General features: G+C 38.0%; 1 protein-coding gene across 4 annotated transcripts in view; it reads left to right on the top strand.

The window, feature by feature from the left end:
• Window positions 1-23,322, top strand: part of LOC128694568 (YEATS domain-containing protein 2) — a 50,460-nt gene that overhangs the window by 8,856 nt on the left and 18,282 nt on the right. For 3 of the 4 annotated variants that reach the window (XM_070095693.1, XM_070095694.1, XM_070095695.1), the window contains exons 3-10: window positions 919-1,091; window positions 3,745-4,184; window positions 9,528-9,716; window positions 11,182-11,342; window positions 15,935-17,948; window positions 19,854-20,028; window positions 20,434-20,575; window positions 21,417-21,596. In XM_070095693.1, coding sequence (XP_069951794.1) covers window positions 919-1,091; window positions 3,745-4,184; window positions 9,528-9,716; window positions 11,182-11,342; window positions 15,935-17,948; window positions 19,854-20,028; window positions 20,434-20,575; window positions 21,417-21,596 — 3,474 coding nt within the window. The remainder of the gene's footprint in view (window positions 1-918; window positions 1,092-3,744; window positions 4,185-9,527; window positions 9,717-11,181; window positions 11,343-15,934; window positions 17,949-19,853; window positions 20,029-20,433; window positions 20,576-21,416; window positions 21,597-23,322) is intronic. The other variant, XM_070095696.1, reaches the window with a different exon arrangement.

The following is a 23,322-nucleotide window of genomic DNA, read 5'->3' as shown; positions in this document are numbered from 1 at the left end:
TGTTGGAAAAGCAACCTGCATTGCATTGATTAAAATTTTTCGGAATGCTGTGTTCCTGTCAATTGGGAATAACTTGGTTTATGTTTGGTCTCATAGTGCCGATGTACATCATACTCCTTCAAAACCACAACAGTTTCGTGGCATACGACTTGAGGCTTTATCACCTGTTTGTACAAAGAAGTACTTTATGCCCCATTCTTCATTAAACAGGCAGCACTTACTCTGCACTGTTCTTTTCCTTTTTCCTTCCATAACTGAAGTGTATATTTGAAAAAATGAAAAGATTAGAACTAAAAATTTTGAACAAATTTTGACATATAAATTGTTATCAGCAACAAGGTCTTTAACTTTAAGTGACTGAAAATGAGGGTTTATTAGTTTTACTATTTATAAATAATTCAAGTTGCTGTGGACTATATAGAATCTTGTGGCGGGCCATATGTAACCTGCAGGCTGCAGTTTGGAGACCCCTGGCTTATACAGAACCAAAGAATTATTTGGCCTACCTCACCTCTTTCAGCAAAAATGGAGATAATTTCTCTTTTGACTAAATTTGCTGTGACTTAGAATAAATTAAAGATATGGTTTGTGGAATATAAACACTATACAATATTTTGAATAGTTTTTCTTGCTCTGTGATGATTTCTGTATAATATGACAGCGAATAGGTCATTGTAATAGCAAGTTGATAATGACACTACAGTATCAGATCAATGATTTCAGAAACTGTAGATGTTTAAAGCACTGAATTACCAAACTCCTCAATTGTTCTACAAGTAAAACAAATTATTCAGACCAGGTGAGAAATTAAATTGTTTTTTCAAGAGAAAATGAGCATTAAAGCTTTGCTTTTTCAGCACCTCTTTCTAAATTTCTATTCTTTTACTTCGTTAATTAGTAGAATTTTTTTTCCTCCAGCTCAGGATGAATTAAGTGAACGTGTTATAAAGGTGGTAGATAAGGAATTTAGTTTTGCCTTGAATGAGAAGCAGGCAGAGATGGAGGAGATTGATAATCGAATTTTACGGTTGCAGCAGTGCCTTCATACCCTCCGCTACTGTGTCTCTCTCAACTATTATGCTGTTAACAAGGTGGGTACCTTTTATCTGAATTTGGTTTGCTATATTTTTATAAATTCTGTATACATCACTGTAACTGTTTTTGCTACTGAATGTACAGTACTCTACATGAAAACAGTTTTGTATTGACTCAACCTTAAAACAGTGATATCCAAATCTAGGGTCATGAGCCAACATCAAATTGCAAGAAATTGAGCAATTGCGTGTATAATTTTTTCAGATTCTGTTCATCATTATTGTGCTGTAAATCTATGGCTATTTTGTGGGTGCTAAGTAGATATTTAATAAATGTATGGAAGAGGGTAAGGTACCTAGGGATTGGCAGAGAGCGTGCATAGTTCCTTTGTATAACAGCAAAGGGGACAAAAGAGAGTGCAAAAATTATAGGGGGATAAGTCTGTTGAGTATACCTGGTAAAGTGTATGGTAGAGTTATTATTGAAAGAATTAAGAGTAAGACGGAGAATAGGATAGCAGATGAACAAGGAGGCTTTAGGAAAGGTAAGGGGTATGTGGACCAGGTGTTTACAGTGAAACATATATGTGAACAGTATTTAGATAAGGCTAAAGAGGTCTTTGTGGCATTTATGGATTTGGAAAAGGCGTATGACAGGGTGGATAGGGAGGCAATGTGGCAGATGTTGCAGGTGTATGGTGTAGGAGGTAGGTTACTGAAAGCAGCGAAGAGCTTTTACGAGGATAGTGAGGCTCAAGTTAGAGTATGTAGGAAAGAGGGAAATTATTTCCCAGTAAAAGTAGGCCTTAGACAAGGATGTGTGATGTCACCATGGTTATTTAATATATTTATAGATGGGGTTGTAAGAGAAGTAAATGCGAGGGTCTTGGCAAAAGGCGTGGAGTTAAAAGATAAAGAATCACACATAAAGTGGGAGTTGTCACAGTTGCTCTTTGCTGATGACACTGTGCTCTTGGGAGATTCTGAAGAGAAGTTGCAGAGATTGGTGGATGAATTTGGTAGGGTGTGCGAAAGAAGAAAATTAAAAGTGAATACAGGAAAGAGTAAGGTTATGAGGATAAAAAGATTAGGTGATGAAAGATTGGATATCAGATTGGAGGGAGAGAGTATAGAGGAGGTGAATGTATTCAGATATTTGGGAGTGGACGTGTCAGCGGATGGGTCTATGAAAGATGAGGTGAATCATAGAATTGATGAGGGGTAAAGGGTGAGCGGTGCACTTAGGAGTCTGTGGAGACAAAGAACTTTGTCCTTGGAGGCAAAGAGGGGAATGTATGAGAGTATAGTTTTACCAATGCTCTTATATGGGTGTGAAGCATGGGTGATGAATGTTGCAGCGAGGAGAAGGCTGGAGGCAGTGGAGATGTCATGTCTGAGGGCAATGCGTGGTGTGAATATAATGCAGAGAATTCGTAGTTTGGAAGTTAGGAGGAGGTGCGGGATTACCAAAACTGTTGTCCAGAGGGCTGAGGAAGAGTTGTTGAGGTGGTTCGGACATGTAGAGAGAATGGAGCGAAACAGAGTGACTTCAAGAGTGTATCAGTCTGTAGTGGAAGGAAGGCAGGGTAGGGGTCGGCCTAGGAAAGGTTGGAGGGAGGGGGTAAAGGAGGTTTTGTGTGCGAGGGGCTTGGACTTCCAGCAGGCATGCGTGAGCGTGTTTAATAGGAGTTAATGGAGACAAATGGTTTTTAATACTTGACGTGCTGTTGGAGTGTGAGCAAAGTAACATTTATGAAGGGGTTCAGTGAAACCGGCAGGCCGGACTTGAGTCCTGGAGATGGGAAGTACAGTGCCTGCACTCTGAAGGAGGGGTGTTAATGTTGCAGTTTAAAAACTGTAGTGTAAAGCACCCGTCTGGCAAGACAGTGATGGAGTGAATGATGGTGAGAGTTTTTCTTTTTCGGGCCACCCTGCCTTGGTGGGAATCGGCCAGTGTGATAATAAAAAATAAGTAGATATCAGTACCATTTGGGTCATGGTTCTCACTGACTCCCTCTTTTATTTTTTTTTTTTTTTTAACACTGGCCGTCACCCACCGAGGCAGGGTGACCCAAGAAAAGAAAATGCCTTTATTCTCACAACTAAAATATGAAACATTGGGTACCAAAATCATTAGTGCCAGTGGTAAATTTTCATCCACTTGCCTAACTACTAATTTTTTTTTTAAGACATAAGCTATATTTGTATTGTTTCCTTCAGTGTGGTTTTTAAATTTTTTTTTTTCAACAAGTCAGCCGTCTCCCACCGAGGCAGGGTGACCCAAAAAGAAAGAAAAAATCCCCAAAAAGAAAATACTTTCATCATCATTCAACACTTTCACCTCACTCACACATAATCACTGTTTTTGCAGAGGTGCTCAGAACACAACAGTTTAGAAGCATATACATATAAAGATACACAACATATCCTTCCAAACTGCTAATATCCCAAACCCCTCCTTTAAAGTGCAGGCATTGTACTTCCCATTTCCAGGACTCAAGTCCGGCTATATAAAAATAACCGGTTTCCCTGAATCCCTTCACTAAATATTACCCTGCTCACACTCCAACAGATCGTCAGGTCCCAAATACCATTCGTCTCCATTCACTCCTATCGAACACACTCATGCAAGCCTGCTGGTTTTTAAATATGGTATTTAAACAAAACTTTTATTTTTATGTATTTAATTCCTTTATCTTTATCTTTTAAGACTGGAGAGGTTGGGAAAAAACATAAGGCAATGCTTCATCCAGCTGTCCGGAAGCACTTGGGAAAGTCTACAGTTAAGCGCGAGACAGTGGAGCCTCCGCTTCATGAGTCACTTCAGAACATTTCCCCCTCTCACAATTTATCTGCTATCACCAGTAGATTACCTCAAGGAGAATATAGAGACAGTGTTGGTGTAGCAACAATAAAGGAGGAGCCTGTGAAAGATAGTTTCAGTGGAAATGAAGATGTTAGTAATAGCGTATTGGAAACTCACAATACTGTAAATAATCCGTCAAAGGATGGCTCTGATAGAAATGATGAGAAAAATCAAGATTTGAAGTCTTCGAGACCTCCAAGCCCAAAATACCTTCCTCCTAAACCACCCGACAATCCTCTACCTATATTCCAAGGCCGACATCAGCGATTCCAAAGCAAAAGAAGGTGAATAGATTTCAGCTTCGCATCTTTGTATATGATCAATGGTTTATAGAATAAAGAATTAGGATTTCCACGTTTACCATGTTCTAAGTTAATCTTACTATGAGTAGCTTCCTATTTTTTGCTGACAGCCTTGGCAGTACTATTCTCTTCTGGTATGCTCCTGATAGAATTTAGGTTGAAATTGTTGAGTTTGGATTTTATTTATTTCTGTATCTATAGGGTAGAAGATGTAAGAAGTGGGAACAGATTAATCCACTAGATGACATAAGGGTTTTAAATATTAATTGAAAAGTTCTCATCACTAATTATTAGGTTTTTCTACTCTGGTTCCACTCCAGCACTCTACTACTGACTAACTTTTGAAAAAATCACAGGTTTTACTGAGTGTAGTGAGCCACCAGTCACTTCTGACCTCCAGCTTCCTTACTCTCCATTATCAGTAATTGTATTTTACATAGTAATCAGCACTTGGTACTCTGGTATCACCATAGCTATTCATCTCCGAGGGGAACAAGAATTGTAACCAAATCATCCATCTTAGTATCTTGTGGGCTCTGAACCCTCGTTATAAATTGCAAAAAAATATATTGACGCAACGTATTTTCTTAGACTAATATGATAAGAACTCTTCACCCTTTCTTCAGTTTCTCAGTTAGAAATATCTATCACAAGCTCAGCCATGGATATACCTTACTGATGTACAGTATATCTGTAAAATGATAGACCTCAAAATACTATATCTGAATGTAAGATTTCTACCAGATGCACATTCTTCTGTAATTAGTGACATTTGGTTTAATTTTTTCCATTTTATTTGTCAGTCAACTCTGTTGCTTTACATTTTGTTTGATTTGCAGCAGTTCCCTTGCTGTCTGTTTCATTATTTCTTTTACACTGTTCAGTGTGCAGGCTAAGAGCTGTTATCCTACCACATCTCATTTCAAAGCCAAGCCCTATTTAAGATATACTATCCCACCCCACCCCCAAATCCCAGGCTGTGATGCACAACAATCTGTTATCACCTAGGTTCATATTTACTGCTAGGTGAGCAGTAACAACAGGTATAAGGAAAGATGCCAAATGTCTCTACTGGACCCAGGATTGAATCCATGTCTTTCTGTTGTGTATTAATACTAATTGAATCAGACCAAGTAAAAACCCATAAAACAGACCAGAGGGTGTAGGAAAGGCCTTACCCATCCTCAGGAATCGTGGCAAAAACTGAATGTTTCCACTACTTTAAGACTGATTTTCAAGTTACTTCCAGTCTGGAGTCAACTAAAATCATCTTTATTTCAGTAGAAATGTCTTTCATTCTATCAAATGATACCAAGGAACAGCTAGTAAAACCATAATAACTATCTTAGAAAACCCTCCCCTTAAAGTTTTAATTTTAAGCCAAACAAGGTCAGAGTTTTGCTCTTTCCATTATGCACTGCATGAGGCAGGATTTTTTTTTATACTGTATACACTGCACAGATCCATTCTTTCATATCTAGGCCAAAATTTACCACTCACAACTTATCTGAGTGAGCTCATGATGTAGATCCACATGACAGATAGTCAAAGGGTTCAAGTACCAAAATTTTTGCCAATATTAATACTATCAAAATTAGCCAGTAACCACCAGCATCAATACCAATACTTTTAGCATAAAAATTAACTGATGCATGCCAATAGCAATACAGTGGACCCTCGACTTACGATGGCCTCGACCTGCGATAAAACCGACTTACGATGCTTGTCAGCATAAAAATTTGACCCTGACCTATGTTGAAAAAAACTATTTACATCATTCGTCCCGAATGCGGCCGTCTGGTCCGTCTGGCCTGAGCACCTCAGCTGAGCTAGTGTGACATTGTTTACAAGCCAGGGCGGACGGTTGCATGCATACATTCAATAAATTTTGTATTCCAGTGTTTTCAGTGCTTGTAACTGCTAAATAAGCCACCATGGGCCCAAAGAAAGCTTCTAGTGCCAACCCTGTGGTAAAAAGGGTGAGAAATACTATCGAAATACAGTGGATCCCTAACCAGCGATGGCATCGATTAACGATAAATCTGACTAGCGATACATTTAAACGCAAAAATTTTGCCTCAACTAGCGCTTAAAAACCCGACCAGTGCTATTTGTTCCGTACCATACGCATCCACTTTGGCCTGAGCGCGCCTCACTTGTCCCTTGGGTGTCAGTGTTTACAAGCCAGTCAGCCACCGCGGTCGCTTCCAAACATACAACAACTGGAACGTTTCATATTATCACAGCCTTTGTAGTGATTGCACCTGCAAAATAAGTCACCATGGGCCCCAAGAAAGCTTCTAGTGCCATCCCTACAGCAAAAAGGGTGAGAATTACTATGGAGATGAAGAAAGAGATCATTGCTAAGTATGAAAGTGGAGTGCGTGTCTCTGACCTGGTCAGGTTGTATAATAAACCCCAATCAACCATCGCTACTATTGTGGGTAAGAAAACGGCAATCAAGGAAGCTGTTCTTGCCAAAGGTGCAGCTGCTGCTGCACAACAGTCAGCTGTTGTTGTTGCTGCACCACCATCAGCTGTATTACTCGAAGATGTGGAGAGAGTGTTGTTGGTGTGGCTTAACGTGAAATAATTACTGAGAAACGATTAACCCCGGAGGGTTAGCCACCCAGGATAACCCAAGAAAGTCAGTGCATCATCGAGGACTGTCTAACTTATTTCCATTGTGGTCCTTAATCTTGTCCCCCAGGATGCGACCCACAACAGTTGACTAACACCCAGGTGAACAAGAAAAAATGCCTGGAACTAGTGCTCATATTGGTGAGGTTAGTGGGGAGGATGTGGAAGAGTTGGTGGAGGAGGACAATGAAGAACAAACCACTGATGAGCTGCTAGATCATCTTCAACAGTAAGAGGCCACACCTGAGGAAACTGCTTCGGAGGAGGGGAGAGAGAAATTGAAGAAGTTGCCTACTTCAAAGATTAAGGAAATGTGTGCAAAGTGGCTTAAAGTGCAAACCTTTTTTGATGAAAATCACCCTCACACAGCTATTGCAAGCCGTGCTGGTGACTATTACACTGACAATGTTGTGAAACACTTTAGGATAAAGGAACGAGAGGTACAGGCCTCTATGGACAGATATGTTGTGCGACAGAAGTCCAGTGACTCTGAAGCTGGTCCTAGTGGCATTAAAAGAACAAGGGAAGTAACCCCAGAAAAAGACTTGCTGCCTCAAGTGCTAATGGAAGGGGATTCCCCTTCTAAACACTAACAAGATCAACGGTCTCCCCTCCTCCCATCCCATCAATCATCACCAGATCTTCAATAAAGGTAAGTGTCATGTAACTGTGCATGTCTTCTTCAGTTTGTGTGTATTAAAATTAATATTTCATGTGGTAAAAATTTTTTTTTTCAATACATTGGGGTGTCTTGCACAGATTAATTTGATTTCCATTATTTCTTATGGGGAAAATTAACTTGACTAACGATTATTTTGATTAACGATGAGCTCTCAGGAACGGATTAATATCGCTGGTTGAGGGTCCACTGTACTATTGTACCACAGTCAGCTGCTGCTGCTGCACCACAGTCAGCTGCTGCTGCTGCTGCTGCACCACAGTCAGCTGCTGCTGCTGCTGCTGCACCACAGTCAGCTGCTGCTGCTGCTGCTGCACCACAGTCAGCTGCTGCTGCTGCTGCTGCACCACAGTCAGCTGCTGCTGCTGCTGCTGCACCACAGTCAGCTGCTGCTGCACCACAGTCAGCTGCTGCTGCTGCACCACAGTCAGCTGCTGCTGCTGCACCACAATCAGCTGCTGCTGCTGCACCACGGTCAGCTGCTGCTGCTGCACCACAGTCAGCTGCTGCTGCTGCTGTACCACGGTCAGCTGCTGCTGCTGCTGTACCACCATCAGCTGCTGCTGCACCACGGTCAGCTGATGCTGCTGCTGTACCACCGTCAGCTGCTGCTGTAGCACCGTCAGTTGCTGCTGCTGCTGTACCACGGTCAGCTGCTGCTGCACCATGGTCAGCTGCTGCTGTTGCACCACGGTCAGCTGCTACTGCTGTACCACCGTCAGCTGCAGCTGTAGCACTGTCACCTGCTGCTGCTGCTGTACCAGGGTCAGCTGCTGCTGCTGCACTATGATCAGCTGTACTACTCGAAGATGTGGAGAGACTGTTGTTGGTGTGGCTTATCGAGAATACCAAGAAACAATTAACCCCATAGGGTTAGCCACCCAGGATAATCCAAGAAAGTCAGTGTGTCATAGAGGACTGTCTAACTTATTTCCATTGGGGGTCCTTAATCTTCTCCCCCAGGATGCGACCCACACCAGTCGACTAACACCCAGGTGAACAGGAAAAAATGCCTGGAACTAGTGCTCATATTGGTGAATTTAAGGCTAACAAAGGTTGGTTTGAGAGATTTAAGAATCATAGTGGCATACACAGTGTGATAAGGCCTGTTCTGGAAGAAAATGCCAAACAGGACCTACAGTACTCAGGAGGAAAAGGCACTCCCAGGACACAGTGTCTCATCAGTAATGGTAAGTGTCATTTATTCTTCACGTAGTACACTAGTACATGCACAATATGTGTATATTGTGCATGTATCCTTCTTTTTGTGTGTAGGAGAATGTATATTTCATGTGGTAAAATTTTTTTTCATACTTTTGGGTGTCTTGAACGGATTAATTTGATTTCCATTATTTCTTATGGGGAAAATTAATTTGACTTATGATAATTTCGCGTTACGATGTGCTCTCTGGAATGGATTAATATCATAAGTCGGGGGTCCACTGTATTCAACATCCCTAATACATATGTATGTATAGTGAAGCTTTGTGACATCGTATTTTTTTTGCTTAATAGATAAATCATTATTTCATTTAAGCTAAAATGTTGAGCATAATATTTTCCTTTCTCTTTTGTTTTCTCACATAATCTTGAAGGTATATAAAGAAATTTACAGCTTTACATTAGTTAACTAATGATGCTCTGGTAACTGAAAAAAATTATAAGGTTATATTCTCTTATTGAAAGTTTATTATATAGTATTTGATGGATAAAGTAAGTAATGTAAAAAATATAATTTAATACACAAATAACCCGCACTACGTGCAGGTTATTTGTGTATTATTCCGGTCATGGTATTATGCCTTTTTGTATTTAATACAATTTAATGTTTTAAACTGTTGCAGTCTAGCTTTCGAATGCAAGAAAAAACACGCCAGGTACAGCAAAAAGAATATGCATATTTTTTGTATGTTCCATAAAGATTTTTTGGCACATACAGTAATTTTTTTTATATTTCTCGTGCAGATTATGTTGTTTTACCTAAGTAATATTTCTTTTCTCTTCAGGGTGATAGTTGGAAACACATATCAATATATAACTGCACATGCTGATGAAAGTAATGCTGAAGTGTTGAGGTACAAGTGGCAGGTGTATGTGAGGGCACCGCTGCAGGGTGAAGACATTTCTTCCTTCATCTCTGCTGTCACCTTTGTTCTCGATCACAGTTATGCTCCACACCATATTATCACTCTTAAGTAAGGAATGTAGAGATATTTCTAAATACAAAAGTGTATACAATAGTATCAGAATAACTGTTTATCACCCTTGTCCATGAACCTAGGTCTTCTGCGTTCAGCTGTGTAACTCTGCTTTCTTTTCATGGTGAACTTAAAGTATATAATTTAATTTTAGTTGAAATATAGTTATAGGAGTGGACTTGTAGAACAGAAACATATGATGATAGTCACTATTAACAATGACAATCTCAGTATCAATGTACCACATCACATGATTTTTTTTGTTAATAGTAATTTTATTATCATCACTAGTCTTAAATATTTTTATGAAATTATTCAGTAAATTAAGATTTTTTGTTTTAATCTGCACAAAGTTTTATGATTTTTGAATTTGAAATGCAGGTGAATTGGGTTGAAGCTGTATTTGGCTTCCCATATAACTGAATTTGTTGATAAGCATAATGAGTTGGTCAAACAGCAAAAGTTGCTGACTAGTGTAAGCTGGGTATCATAGCTAATATGGAGTCAAATATTGTTGTACTGATAATGTATGGTCCTCAGTTTCTGTTCTATGGTTTTTAACTGTAAATGCCATAGAATATACCAGGACATGAAAGCATTGACAGGAAAATAATAGTACAGTAAATATATAAACAATCTTTAATTTTATAAGTGATGTAATTGTTTTAATCTTATATTCATGCTGAATGCTAGCATACACATCAGGTCACCTCTTGCATCATAAGACCATTTCATTAAAGTGTAGTACTCTGTTTAAGTTAATGTAATAGAAAATTAATTTTTACAACATTGCTGTCCATTTGCAGTCACCAGTGAATTACTGGGAGCATTCTAAATATTGTAGCTTTCAATATGTTTTCCTATCCTTTTAGTAAACCTACTATGGAATCCACTTTTTATTTTTTTATCACTACCTTTTAATCCTTGTTATCTATCTGTGTGTGCTCTTAATGCAGTCATTGATACTTTTAATACATGTCATAACATTAATTAAGTTGTATCTCTCGGTATTGTTCTTTGAGTTACAAGAAAGAACAGTGTCAAGGATGAATTTAGCTATGTTGGCAGATAGGTCTATGAAAAATGAGTGGAACCATAGAATAGACAAAGAAAAAAGTTAGGTGGTGTGTTGAGGCATCTGTGGAAAAAAAAAATGGTTTCTCTGGAGGCAAAAAAAAAAAAAAATGGGAGTATATTAAGAGTATAATGGTATCAGCATGAATCAGTTTTTTTTTTTTTTCCAGTTACTTTGCCTTGGTGGGAAATGGACAGTGTATTAAAAACTCAGCACATTCCTTTTCCTGCACCTGCATATGCATCCTAAAAAAAATTACTAATATCTTAACATTTTCTTCTTCTTTTTTTTTTTTTTTTTACTAAAAATTGTCATGATAAGAGAAATAGAAAATGTTCTGAACTGCCTCATGTATTCCTGTTAGTAATATACTGCTCACACCCCCAGACATCCTCCCTTTGTGTTGACACGGCGAGGATGGGGGGAGTTCAAGATCCATATTGTTCTGAAGTTCACAGACACTCGCAACAAGCAAGTGAAGCTCCTCCACCCATTAGTGCTAAGTCGACCAGATGATCCTCTTTCTCTAACAGGACTATGGAGGTTAGGTAAGTCATTTTTTTCCCAGTTCATATGTAGAACTCTGTCTTCAAAGGCATAGTGTGCCAAGTGTCTGTCTTGCCATAAGTTATATGTCTTGGTGCTAATATATTCATTGTGGATGAGTTTTATATAACTGCTTCCAGATATTGAGCTTCAAAATACTGTGTAAAGAAGGTGAAAGTGAACATAGATAAGAGTAAGGTGATGAGGGTGTCAAACGAGTTAGGTAAAGAAAAACTGGGTATCACATTATAGGGATGGAGTATGGAAGAAGTGAATGTGTTCATATGTTTGGGAGTAGATTTGTCAGCAGATGAGTTTATGAAGGACGAGGTTAATCATGGAACTGACGAAGGAAAAAAGGTGAGTGGTGCATTGAGGTGTCTGGGGAGGCAAATAATGCTATCCATGGAGGCAAAGAAGAGAATGTACGAGAGTATAGTTAGGCAACTTTATTCCGAAACGTTTTGCCTACACAGTAGGCTTCTTCAATCAAGTACAGAAAGTAGGCAGGAGCATTAGAGATGTGAAGATGATGTAATCAGTCCATCACCCTTAAAATCGTAGATTTGAGGTTGTCAGTCCCTCAGCCTGGAAAAGAGTTCTGTTCCATAGTCTGAAACAATCTGAAGATCAAATGACAGTGTGGAGACTTATATACTGTCGGAAGGAGAGGTGCAGAGTAGTACTAGAGAGAATGTAGCCACTGAGAAATCATGTCCATCTCAGCTCAAACAATTCTCACTCAAAAAAGTTGTCCAAGGTGCTTTCTCTTCTGTACCAAGATGCCATTGTGTTGCAGTGTCTGACAGAGTGAATATCAAAATCGTATACAATACCAGCAGGTTGGTAAGTAAGACACATTGGCAACAGTTAGGCAACTTCATTTCACTTAATCTTCAGATTGTTTCAGACTATGGAACAGAACTCTTTTTCAGGCTGAGGGACTGACAACCTCAAATCTACAACTTCAAGGGTGGTGGAGTGATTACATCATCTTCACATCTCTACTGCTCCTGCCTACTTTCTGTGCTCGACTGAAGAAGCCTACTGTGTAGGCGAAATGTTTCGGAATAAAGTTGCCTAACTGTTGCCTGTGTGTCTTGCCTACCAACCTGTCGGTATTGTATACCATTTTGATATTCACTCTGTCATTCTTCTACCATTCTATTTGTAAAGAAAAAAGAAATTCCTTGCATCCTTTGAACTCTATTTCTTAATTTACATCTGTGGCCTATTATTCTTGTTGAAGGTCCCTTTTCTTGATGCCGATGAGGGACTCTTTATCTAAGGAATTGAACTAGTTCTCACCTTCTCAGATTGAACCTGATTGCTTCCCATTCCTTAGGCACTGTATGACCGTTACAGGTTTAGTACTCCGTTAAGTAGGTATAATAATAAGCCTGTTGAAGATAGAGTACAAAAATTCTTCATCTGTTCTTCCATATTCTTTTATAACTTTGTATGTCATTATCCTATCTACTCTTTTCCACCTATTAGCCAGCACAAGCATCTTTAGATATTTCACCCTTTCTTCAAAATTCTTATTTTTATTTTTTAGTTTTGGTATCCATTTGGTAGCTCTTTGGACCTTTCCTATCTAATCTACATATTTGAGGTGTGGACACCACACAGCAGCTGCATGTAATTTAATTTTTGCCTCGTCTATCTTGTAAACAGCCTTTTAAGCCATTCTCCACCCACATATTTGAAAGTTATTTCATATTTAGCCATTGTAGCATATGCATTCTTAAAATTTTCTTTAGATTATCTAGTGACAATTTTTACTAATAACTTGTAAAAGATCCCCTTCTCTGTATGATACTCAAAATTTTTGTTACAATCTGTATTTTTCAACACATAGGTGTCTCCCACCAAGGCAGGGTGACCCAGAAAAAAGAAAGAAACACTTTCACCATCATTCAGAACTTTCAACATCGTTCACACATAATCACTGTCTTTGCAGAAAGTGCAGATATGACATTTCAGATGACACTCCAAACAGCTTTAAATTCCATCATCCATCTGTTATTTCATTTCTCAGTATATTTTTCACTTTTTTTTTTTCAACACATCAGCTGCTTCCTACTGAGGCAGGATGACCCAAAAAGAAAGATAACCCCAAAAGAAAAGAAAAAACTTTCATCATCATTCAACACTTTCACCATCACTCATACATAATCACTGTCTTTGCAGAAACACACAGATATGACAGTTCAGACGTCCCTCCAAACTGGCAACATCCCAAACCCCTCCTTTAACCCCTTGACTGCCGCAAGACCCTTTCTGAAACTGTCATTCTATGTCACAAAATTTTTGGAAGAAAAAAAAATATTTTTTCTTATGAAATGATAGATAATCTTTTCCCGATAGTAATGACACCAAAAGTATGAAATTTGGTTGAAAACTCACGGAATTACGCTCACGCGAAGTTTGCGGTCTCGGCGACATACACACATCAGCGATTTTGCCAACTTTGAGCCCTGTTTTTGGCCAATTCCGTTGTTCCAGTTGATAAAACTCATAGCTATTTCTTTAGAACTCCATTTTTTCTATCAGTTGAGTACAAGAAAGCACCCATTTACTGATTTGAACTACCCAATAAAGTGGTCAGAAATTGACAATTTGGCCAATTTCATGCAAATTAAAAAAGATGCCAATTTCAAAATAGGGTCCAGAATAAACAATGTAGACATTCTTGGCACTAAAATAGCATATCCTCTGTTCATTAGTCACGTCTCTAGGCCCCTCTTATATTACTAATGCTTTCCATTTTGATTTTTTATTCATACACAAAATACAAAATTTACTGTTATGCAGACTACTGCATTATTGTAAAAATGGTATAAATAATATCAGTGCACTAGTGAAAGAATATTAGACTCCTCAGTTGATGAGTATTGGATGTGTGGTGTGATTTGCTTACTCCTGAACATTGGTAAAAATCGAACATTTCCACTACTTTGAGCTCAATTTCAAGGTCGTTTTCATTGTGAAACTAATCAAAATCATCTCTGTTTCTGTAATATGTTTTCCATTTTATCACATGAGACCATGAAAACGAGAATACAATGATAAATACTATATGAAAATACACCTCAACGTCTGCATTTTAATTAAAAAAAAACGGTCAGGTTTTTTTTCTCATTATGCATTGCGGGCTGCAGGATTTTTTTTATGTGGTGCACACTGACCACACAGACCCATTCTCTCATGTGGGCCTACCAGCTTTCTGCTGCTTGATTTGAAACCTCTAGAATTTACATTTATAAATACATTCGAAACAGTGGCGCATAAGACGTATATATACGACCAAAGCAGTCAAAGGGTTAAAGTGCTTCCCATTTCCAGGACTCTTGTCTGGCTAACCGGTTTCCCTGAATCTCTTCACAAAATATTACCCTGCTCATGCTCCAACAGCTCGTCAGGTCCCAAAAACCATTCGTCTCCATTCACTCCTGTCTAACAGTTCACTCACCTATGCTTGCTGGAAGTCCAAGCCCCTCGCCCACTAAACCTTTACCCCCCCTCCCCCTCCAACCTTTTCGGGGATGACCCCTACCCTGCCTTCCTTCCCCCAATAGATTTATACGTTCTCCAGGTCATTCTACTTTGTTCCATTCTCTCTAAATGACTAAACCACCTCAACAGCCCCTCTTCAGCCCTCTGACTAATACTTTTAGTAACTCCACACCTCCTAATTTCCACACTACGAATTCTCTGCATAATATTTACACCACATATTGCCCTTAGACACGACACCTCCAGCCGCCTTCTTGCTGAAGCATTTACAACCCATACTTCACACCCATATAAGAGTATTGGTACCACTATACTTTCATACATTCCCTTTTTTGCCTCCATGGATAACGTTCTTTGTCTCCCCAGATACCTCAACGCACCACTCACCTTTTTTCCTTCATCAATTCTGCGGTTTATCTCATCCTTCATAAACCCATGTGCTGACAAGTCAACTCCCAAATATCTGAAAACATTCACTTCCGTACTCCCTCCCTCCAATGTAATATCCAATTTTTCTTTATCTAAATTGTTTGATAACCCTCATCACCTTACTGTTAACTATATACACTTTCAACTTTCTACCTTTACACACCCTCCCAAACTCGTCCACTAACCTTTTTAATACACTTGCTAAAATAAATCTGCTTTCTAAATTGGCCATGACATGTGGCTGAAGTTTGCTTGAGAAAGTGTGCAGGGTCATCAAATGGTTAAAAAAAAAAAAAAGGTAGTGAAATACTGTAGCACTAATAGTTCGGTAATTTTCTTAATAGATGCAGTGTTTTGGCATAACTGTAGACCATAGGAGGTAGGAAACCCATCCCCAGTACTGTTTATTTGTTGGTGCATTGTTCTACATCTGAAACCAGTTGTATCATTGACACGAGTTAGTACTTGAGGCATTTTGCAATGGCTTACCAGAAACTTTCATTTTTCAAGTCAATCTGATAGTATTTTTGTGCAAGCCATACATAGTTTTCATCTCTTCATTAATTATATTGAAGTAGTCATTCTGATATTTTTTTCCCAATTAGTATTTCAAATGAAAACATAAATTTATTTTTACTTTGACCAGGTCAAGAGAATTGGTATGATCTTTGGGTGTATGAACTGGACCCTGAGAGCTCGAGGAATATTGCTGAATCCCCGCAAGTTAAGGAGAGGACAGTGCAGCAGGAAGACTGTCCTGCTACTCTTGCCAGAGAACTGAAGACTAATGTTGTATCTTCCCAAATTGAAGAAAACATTACAATTGTCCACAATGTTGACAATATAAATCTTAATCGATGTATAAAACAGGAAACCCCTGTCAAGAAAGAAAAGGAATGGAAAGTGTTATGTAGCTCTGAAAAAAATAATTGTGTGAGTGAAAAGGTAAATGAATCTGTGGTAGCAAATAAATTGTATCTTTCTACTGACCCTCACTGTTTTGTTAGTAATGATACAACTTTAACAAAAAGCAAAGATGATACAAGACAAACAATTAGTGCAATAGAACCCAAAATTAAAGTTGATGGAACAGAAGAAAACAAAACACAAGAGCTTAAGCCATTAAAGAACCAAATGGGAGTCAAACTGACGAACATCAATGGGGTTCAGAGTAAAGTGTGTAAGATACATGTGCGGCAGCCAGATGGGCGCCTTGTGCCTTATTATATTCCTGCTCATATGTATTCTTTAGCACTTAAGATTGCTCAAAGTGGTACAAATAAACAAGAAAATAACAAATCTGCACCTGATAATAAGCAAGAAAATCAACAAGAAGTAATTGGCCATCAAAATATTAATCAGAGAATAATTAAAGTGCATGTCCCAGAGAACCAGCAGAAAGGAGAGACCAAGAGCATCATTGTGAAGCAAGAGCCAAGTGAATTTCTAGCACAGCAAAAGGAAGATCCCAAAGTAGCGACTCTAGAAGTGAAGACTGAACTGAATCACAACACAAATGCTTGTGGTGCTCCAATTAGAATATTGAATTTTTCCCCCCAGAAAAAAGTGATAATAAATAATGAAGAATCAATTAGCTTAATGCCATCAACCAGTGGTATTAAGAGTGTACCTAAACCTGCCCTTATCACACAGCCCAAACAGACTGTGACACGATTGTCCTCTGGCAGACTTTCACAAAGTCCTTTGCAACAACTTCTGGTGAAAGCTGTACAAGACAAAAAACATGCCTTAGTTCAACAACTTCTTAGCAAGAAACGATTGAAGGATGGCTCTGTTGACATATTGCAAAATCTGCAAGGTCAGATAACTTATACTCAAACACCCGTAGGCTTAAAGTCAAATATACAAATAATGCCACTCAAATTAGTTAAAGATATGCAAACAACAATCAACACATCCAACAAAATTATTCAGAGACCAGTATCAGCTACAAACATTAGGTTTATAACCAATAATGGCCAGTTAGTGTCAGCAGGTAAACATAAAAGTAAGACTACCTCACCCTCCAGTAAAGTAGTAACTAGCATTGCCACATGTTCAGGCTCATCATCCAGTAACTGTGTTATCACATCCACTACAAGTATTACACAGGCTTCAAGTAGTACTCCATGTATGATGATACAAGGTCAACAAGCCACTGGGTCAAGTGGCCTGCAGCAAGGAATGAGTAAAAGAAAGACAGCCATGACTCGGCCTTCTCCACTGGTGGTGCGCAGTAATGCAGTGGAGGCAGGAACGGTTTTACAAATTCCTCCCTTTGTAGTGAGAGGAGTAGGAAATAGTGGAACATTAAAAACTATATCAAATTCAGTAAAGAGTGCATCTGCCACAAGTGATGTGACTGTAGCCGGTGTGTCACTGCTCCGAGGCAGCATTGTCACAGCAACACCTACTACAGTGTGTAGCTTGCTCAAACCCTTCACCCTTAACACAAGTGCAGAGGTCACCTCTGCATCTCCTATTATTACAAATGTATTAACCAGAGTCACAAGTAATACTCCAATTAAAAATATATCTGTTAATGCATCGTCCTCTGACAAAGTGAAAATAGCAGCGGTGAAAGTGGAGAAAACTTCAGAAGAACCCGTAAACAAGGACGTTGCTAACAGTGCTTCTCAGGAATGGGAGGAGCGGGTCAGGTAAGGGAAATTAATCAGCCATTAAGTCCTCTTAAGAGATTTTCCTTGATGCTAGTGATAGGCTCTTGATCCAAGGAATTGGGCTTAATTCCCATTCTTTGGATCAAACTTGAATTATTCTTATTCCCTCAGGCACTGTATGACTCAAACAGGCTAGCAGTCACCCAATGAATATACTATTAATAAAAAAAATTAATGTTAGCTTGTGGTGTAAAACAGATAGTAAAATTTAGGATAATTCATCAAGGACTGGTGAAAATGGAGCAGTCAGAATTATAGTAAGTGCCTTGATACTGAAGAGCTCTTAATCCAAGGAATTGGACCTAGCCTCCCCTTCCATGCATCATGCCTGATTGCCTCTTATTTTCCTGGTGCTGTCTAACCTTTGGGTTTATCCCCCATGAATGTAATAATAATAATGTAGTGGGTGGAATTTAGAGAAAGTGGAACGATAGTGTTGAAAAATTGGGCAACAAGAATGAGCAATACAAGCACTTTCATGTATTAGAGAAAATTTCGGTCTAGTTGGAAAATGTAATATTAGAATACAAGAAATGGATTAATAAATATTAACCCTTTCAGGGTTCAAGGCCCAAATCTGAAGTGGTGCCCCAGTGTCCAAGAATTTTCAAAAAAAAAAAAAATTGTTATTTTTTCTTATGAAATGGTAGAGAATCTTTTTGTGAAGGTAATAAAACAAAAAGTACAAAATTTGATGGAAAATTGACGAAATTATGCTCTCGCGAATTTTGATGTGTCAGTGATATTTACAAATCGGCGATTTTGCCGACTTTGACTCCCATTTTAGGCCAATTATATTATTCCAGTCGACCAAATTCTTAGCTATTTCACTAGTATTACTTCTATCGATTGAGCACAAGAATTCGCCAAGTCAACTGTTTCAACTACAAATTAAAGTGATCGGAAATTGTTAATTTGGCCAATTTAACACAAAGTTCAAAATATTCCAATTTCAAAATAGGGTCCAGAATAAACAATGTAGATATTCCTGGAACTAAACTAACATTTCCTCTGTTCATTAGTTACGTTTTGAGGCTTTACAAATAAATTTCATTTTGATTTTTTATTCACATAATGAATTTTTATTCACACCAAAAAATAGAAGATTTACTGTTATGCAATACTGTAATAATTGTATAAATATCATCACCATATTTGTGAATGCATATTAGACCCACCAGCTGGTGTGTATTAGACGTGTGAGGTCGTTTGTTTACTCTTGAATATCAGCAAAAATTTAACATTTCTGCTACTTTGAGCTCAGTTTCAAGCCATTTCCAGTGCTAAAACCAATCAAAATCATCTCTATTTCTGTAATATGTCTTCCATTCTATCAAATGAGACCAAGAAATCACAAATACAACTATAAAAAACATACGAAAAACACTGCAAAGTCGCTGTTTTAATCGAAAAATCATGATTTCAGTTTTTTTTCTCTTATTATACACAGTGTGCTGCAGGATCTGTTTATGTGGTGCACACATACCACATAGATGTATTCTCTCATATCTAGGCCCAAATGTACCACTCACAGTTTATCAGAGTGAGCTGAGCTCATGACGTAGATCTACGGTTTGGACCCTGAACGTAAAGCCGTAGATCTACGGGACGGACCCTGAAAGGGTTAAATGAAGATCCATCCATATTGACTGCTAATGTTTATTAATTGCAGTTTAATACAACAATTAATAGATACCTGCCTGTATTTATCTTTTGAATACTTTTTTATTGTTGAACACGTGGGCATCTGTGTTTACTTTAGAAATCTTTCTCATATTAACAGGTCAATATTAAAGAAGTATAGTTTTCCACTTGAGGTTTCATAACACCATATTGCTTGAAAAACGAATTGAAGAATTAATTATTTTTCATATGTTTTACCAGAGAGTTGGAAGCAGTGTGCAAAAGATGTTCTTCAGCTGATGTGTGTGTTTATATTTGGGTGCGAGCACTACCACTGGTTGCATCCCACTATGAATGTTCTCGAGTGTTACCTTTTTGTGCTAGATCTCGTGATGAATTTCTGCATTGGCCACTAGGAAAGCAACGTGCAGCAGAAGTGAGTGTGTAGTTTCTACTCCGTTTTCAGTAAAATGTGTTCTCCTTGCACAGTAGTGTATAAAGAATAAGTTGGAGGTGGGAAGTATGGTAGTGCCTACACTCTAAAGGATAGGTGAGAAACATCTGATGAAAAAATTATGTATTTGCAGTCTAATTGTGTAAAGAGAATCATCTTTAAATATTTGTCATTTTTAGATGTTTGCACTTGGAACATTTATTTAAACATCTTTTTGGTTTAGTTGCTGTAGGTGTACTTAATTATGTCCTGCTCCCTAGGGTGAGTATTTACTATTGGTGTGGTGGATTCTTTAGAATGATGCACTAAAGGGAATTTTTATCTCCTAGTTAGTAGATAGATAATTGAATTTCCTCCACTTTACAAAGGTATACCAATTTTTTACAGTTTCACAGAGCAAGAGAAGTTAAACGCCACCTGCATCAGTGTCAGGTGGATGGTAGTGAAAGGTGGAGTGTGAACAAGATAGTAGCTTGGGCGAGACGACATGCTCATACGCCAATATCTTCTAGACAGCTGTTACTTACAGGTGTGCTAACCTACTTAAATTTTTTCTTTCATTATCATTTTTGCTTATAATTTTTTTAATACTGTTGTACACAGTAGTACTCTGCTTTTAAGATCATTGGAGGACCCTGTATCAAATACAGTAGTCTACATACAGGAAGGCCCCACTTATACAGCAGGTTAGATTCTGGGCTACCACCATAAAGCAGAAATCGCCGAAAAGTGGAACATAGCCTTTTTTCACTTTCAAGTGCATACAAAAGCCTGATAACGTGTTTACACTATCATATGTATATTAAGTGTGCGATAGAGCTAGACCTAAAAAACTACAGAGAGAGATAGTGCACAAAGGTTGTAAACAAACTGAGTAAAATGGTGTCAGATGCTCAGCTGTTAAGGGCATTGGGCTGAAAATAGTATGCCGAAATAGCGGAACATGTGCCAAATAAATAAAAAAGGGGTAAATTGAAAACTGCTTTATCAGTGAAATGCCACAGAGCAAAGCACTGTACTAAAATTCGCCCTAAAATTACATGCTGTATTTTAATGCAATTATGCCTTTATCCATAAGTTTTTTGCTATTGCTTCTGTGTAGTTGTGTACTTCATTACATACTTTGCTCAGTGTGAAACTGTGTTATAAAAGAGTTTAATGTATACTTGCTTACATTTCTGTTTATACATTCATGTTAATAGTTTAATCACCATAATTGTTTAGCGCTTACTTCTCCAGTTATTTTTCCTCATACATTATTTTCTTTATTGTCTTGCTTTAGATTATTCATGTTTAGTGAGTGCTATTAGGAGAAAGTATTGTGAACAATTTTTGGTAATGTCATCATTTAATTTTTGACTTTCTTTCAGACATGTTGTTCCCTTCAGTAATTACAAAGCCTGAGAAGACTTTATCACACTTGGGTAGTCTAGAGAAACTGGTACAAGATAATGATCAGATGACACCAAAAGGCCAGAGTGGACTGCAGGATATTGATGTAGTCACTTTTGAGGACAAGAGGAAAGTTTTACCAAGATGCAAGTTAACTGGTAAGATCATTACAGCATTTATATGTGTAGGTTCCCTTGCATGCTTAGTATTTCAGGAAAGATTAAAGCCAAAAATTTTAAGAATACTGTACTTAACACACAATAAAGTCATGAATTATTATAATAGTTACAATTTTCTGACAACCATGGTGCATCATTTGGAATGCTATTCTCTGTGCCTACTGTACAGTACAGTACAGTACAGTAGGCCTTTGAACCTTTCACTGTCCAGACCCCTGATCTGAAACTTGTCCACACTGTCCAAGATTTTTTTTTTTTTTTAATCGTAGAGAATCTTTTTCTGAAGGTAATAAAACAAAAAGTATGAAATTTGATGAAAAATTAACAAAATTATGCTTTTGTGAATATTGCTGTATCAGCGATATTTACACATCAGTGATTGTGCCCACTTTGAGTCCTATTTTAGGCCAATTACATTGTGTCAGTCGACAAAATTTTTAGCTATTTTGCTAGTATGCCTTCCATTTTATTGACTGAGCACAAGAAATTGCCCAGTCAACTATTTCAACTATCCAGTAAAATGGTCAGAAATTGGTAATTAAGCCAATTTCACACAATTTTCAAAATATTCCAGTTTCAATATAGGGTCCAGAATAAACAATGCAGGCATTCCTGGCACTAAAATAACATTTCCTTTGTTCATTAGTTACATTCCCAGGCTTTACACATGAATTCCATTTTTATCCTTTTATTCACACAGAATTTTATTCACAGAAAAAAAAATAGGAGATTTACTACTATGCAATAATGTAATAATTGTACAAAAAATATCAGTGCATTTGTGAGTGCATATTAGACCCACCAGTTGACAGTGTATTGAAGTGATTTGTTTACTCTTGAATATCCACAAAAATTGGGCATTTTCACTACTTTTGAGCTCAGTTTCCAGCTATTTTTAGTAGTGTAACCAATCAAAATCATCTCTATTTCTGTAATATATCTTCCATTCTATCAAATGAGACCAGGAAACCAAGAATACAGTTATAAAACCATACAAAAATACACCACAAAGTCGCTGTTTTAAACCAAAAACATGGTCTCGCTATGCAAAAAATTTTCTTATTTCAGAAATTTTTTTCATTATGCAAAAAAAAGAAAAATCTCGTGCATTTCATGCGTAATGAGAAAATTCTCTCATATCTAGGCCCAGAGATACCGCTCACAGCTTACCCGAGTGAGCTGAGGTCATGGCGTAGTACTATGGCAAGGATAGTGACCTCAAAACTGTAGTACTATGCCACAGCCAGTGAAGTGGTTAACATTCCTCAATTGAAAGAGCAAATGGATTTGGGCATATTTCTAGTGTTATAGATTGGCCATTTCTAAGATCTTTTTACTCTTCTAACTTTTGCCATAACTTTCATAGTAGTTTTATGAATTTTTGAAAGCAAGCCCAAACAATCATTATTTTACTTACAAATAATTAGAACTGCATTGCTTCACATGTCACCCACTCACTCTCCCCAGGAAGGAGTTTTTTTTTTAACACGTCGGCCGTCTCCCACCGAGGCAGGGTGACCCAAAAGAAGGAAAAGGCCAAAAACAGAAAAAAAAAAAAAAAAAACTTTCACTGTCAGTCAACACTTTCACCATCACTCATACATAATCACTGTCTTTGCAGAGGCGCCCAGATATGACAGTTTAGATAGTCACTCCAAACTGCCAACATACCAAACCCCTCCTTTAAATTTAGTTCAGGCATTGT

Source organism: Cherax quadricarinatus, chromosome 51 (genome assembly GCF_038502225.1).
Source record: "Cherax quadricarinatus isolate ZL_2023a chromosome 51, ASM3850222v1, whole genome shotgun sequence".
Classification (NCBI taxonomy): Eukaryota; Metazoa; Arthropoda; class Malacostraca; order Decapoda; family Parastacidae; genus Cherax; species Cherax quadricarinatus.
The sequence above is the reverse complement of the archived record's forward strand: the minus strand, read 5'-3'. Positions and strand labels throughout refer to the sequence as shown.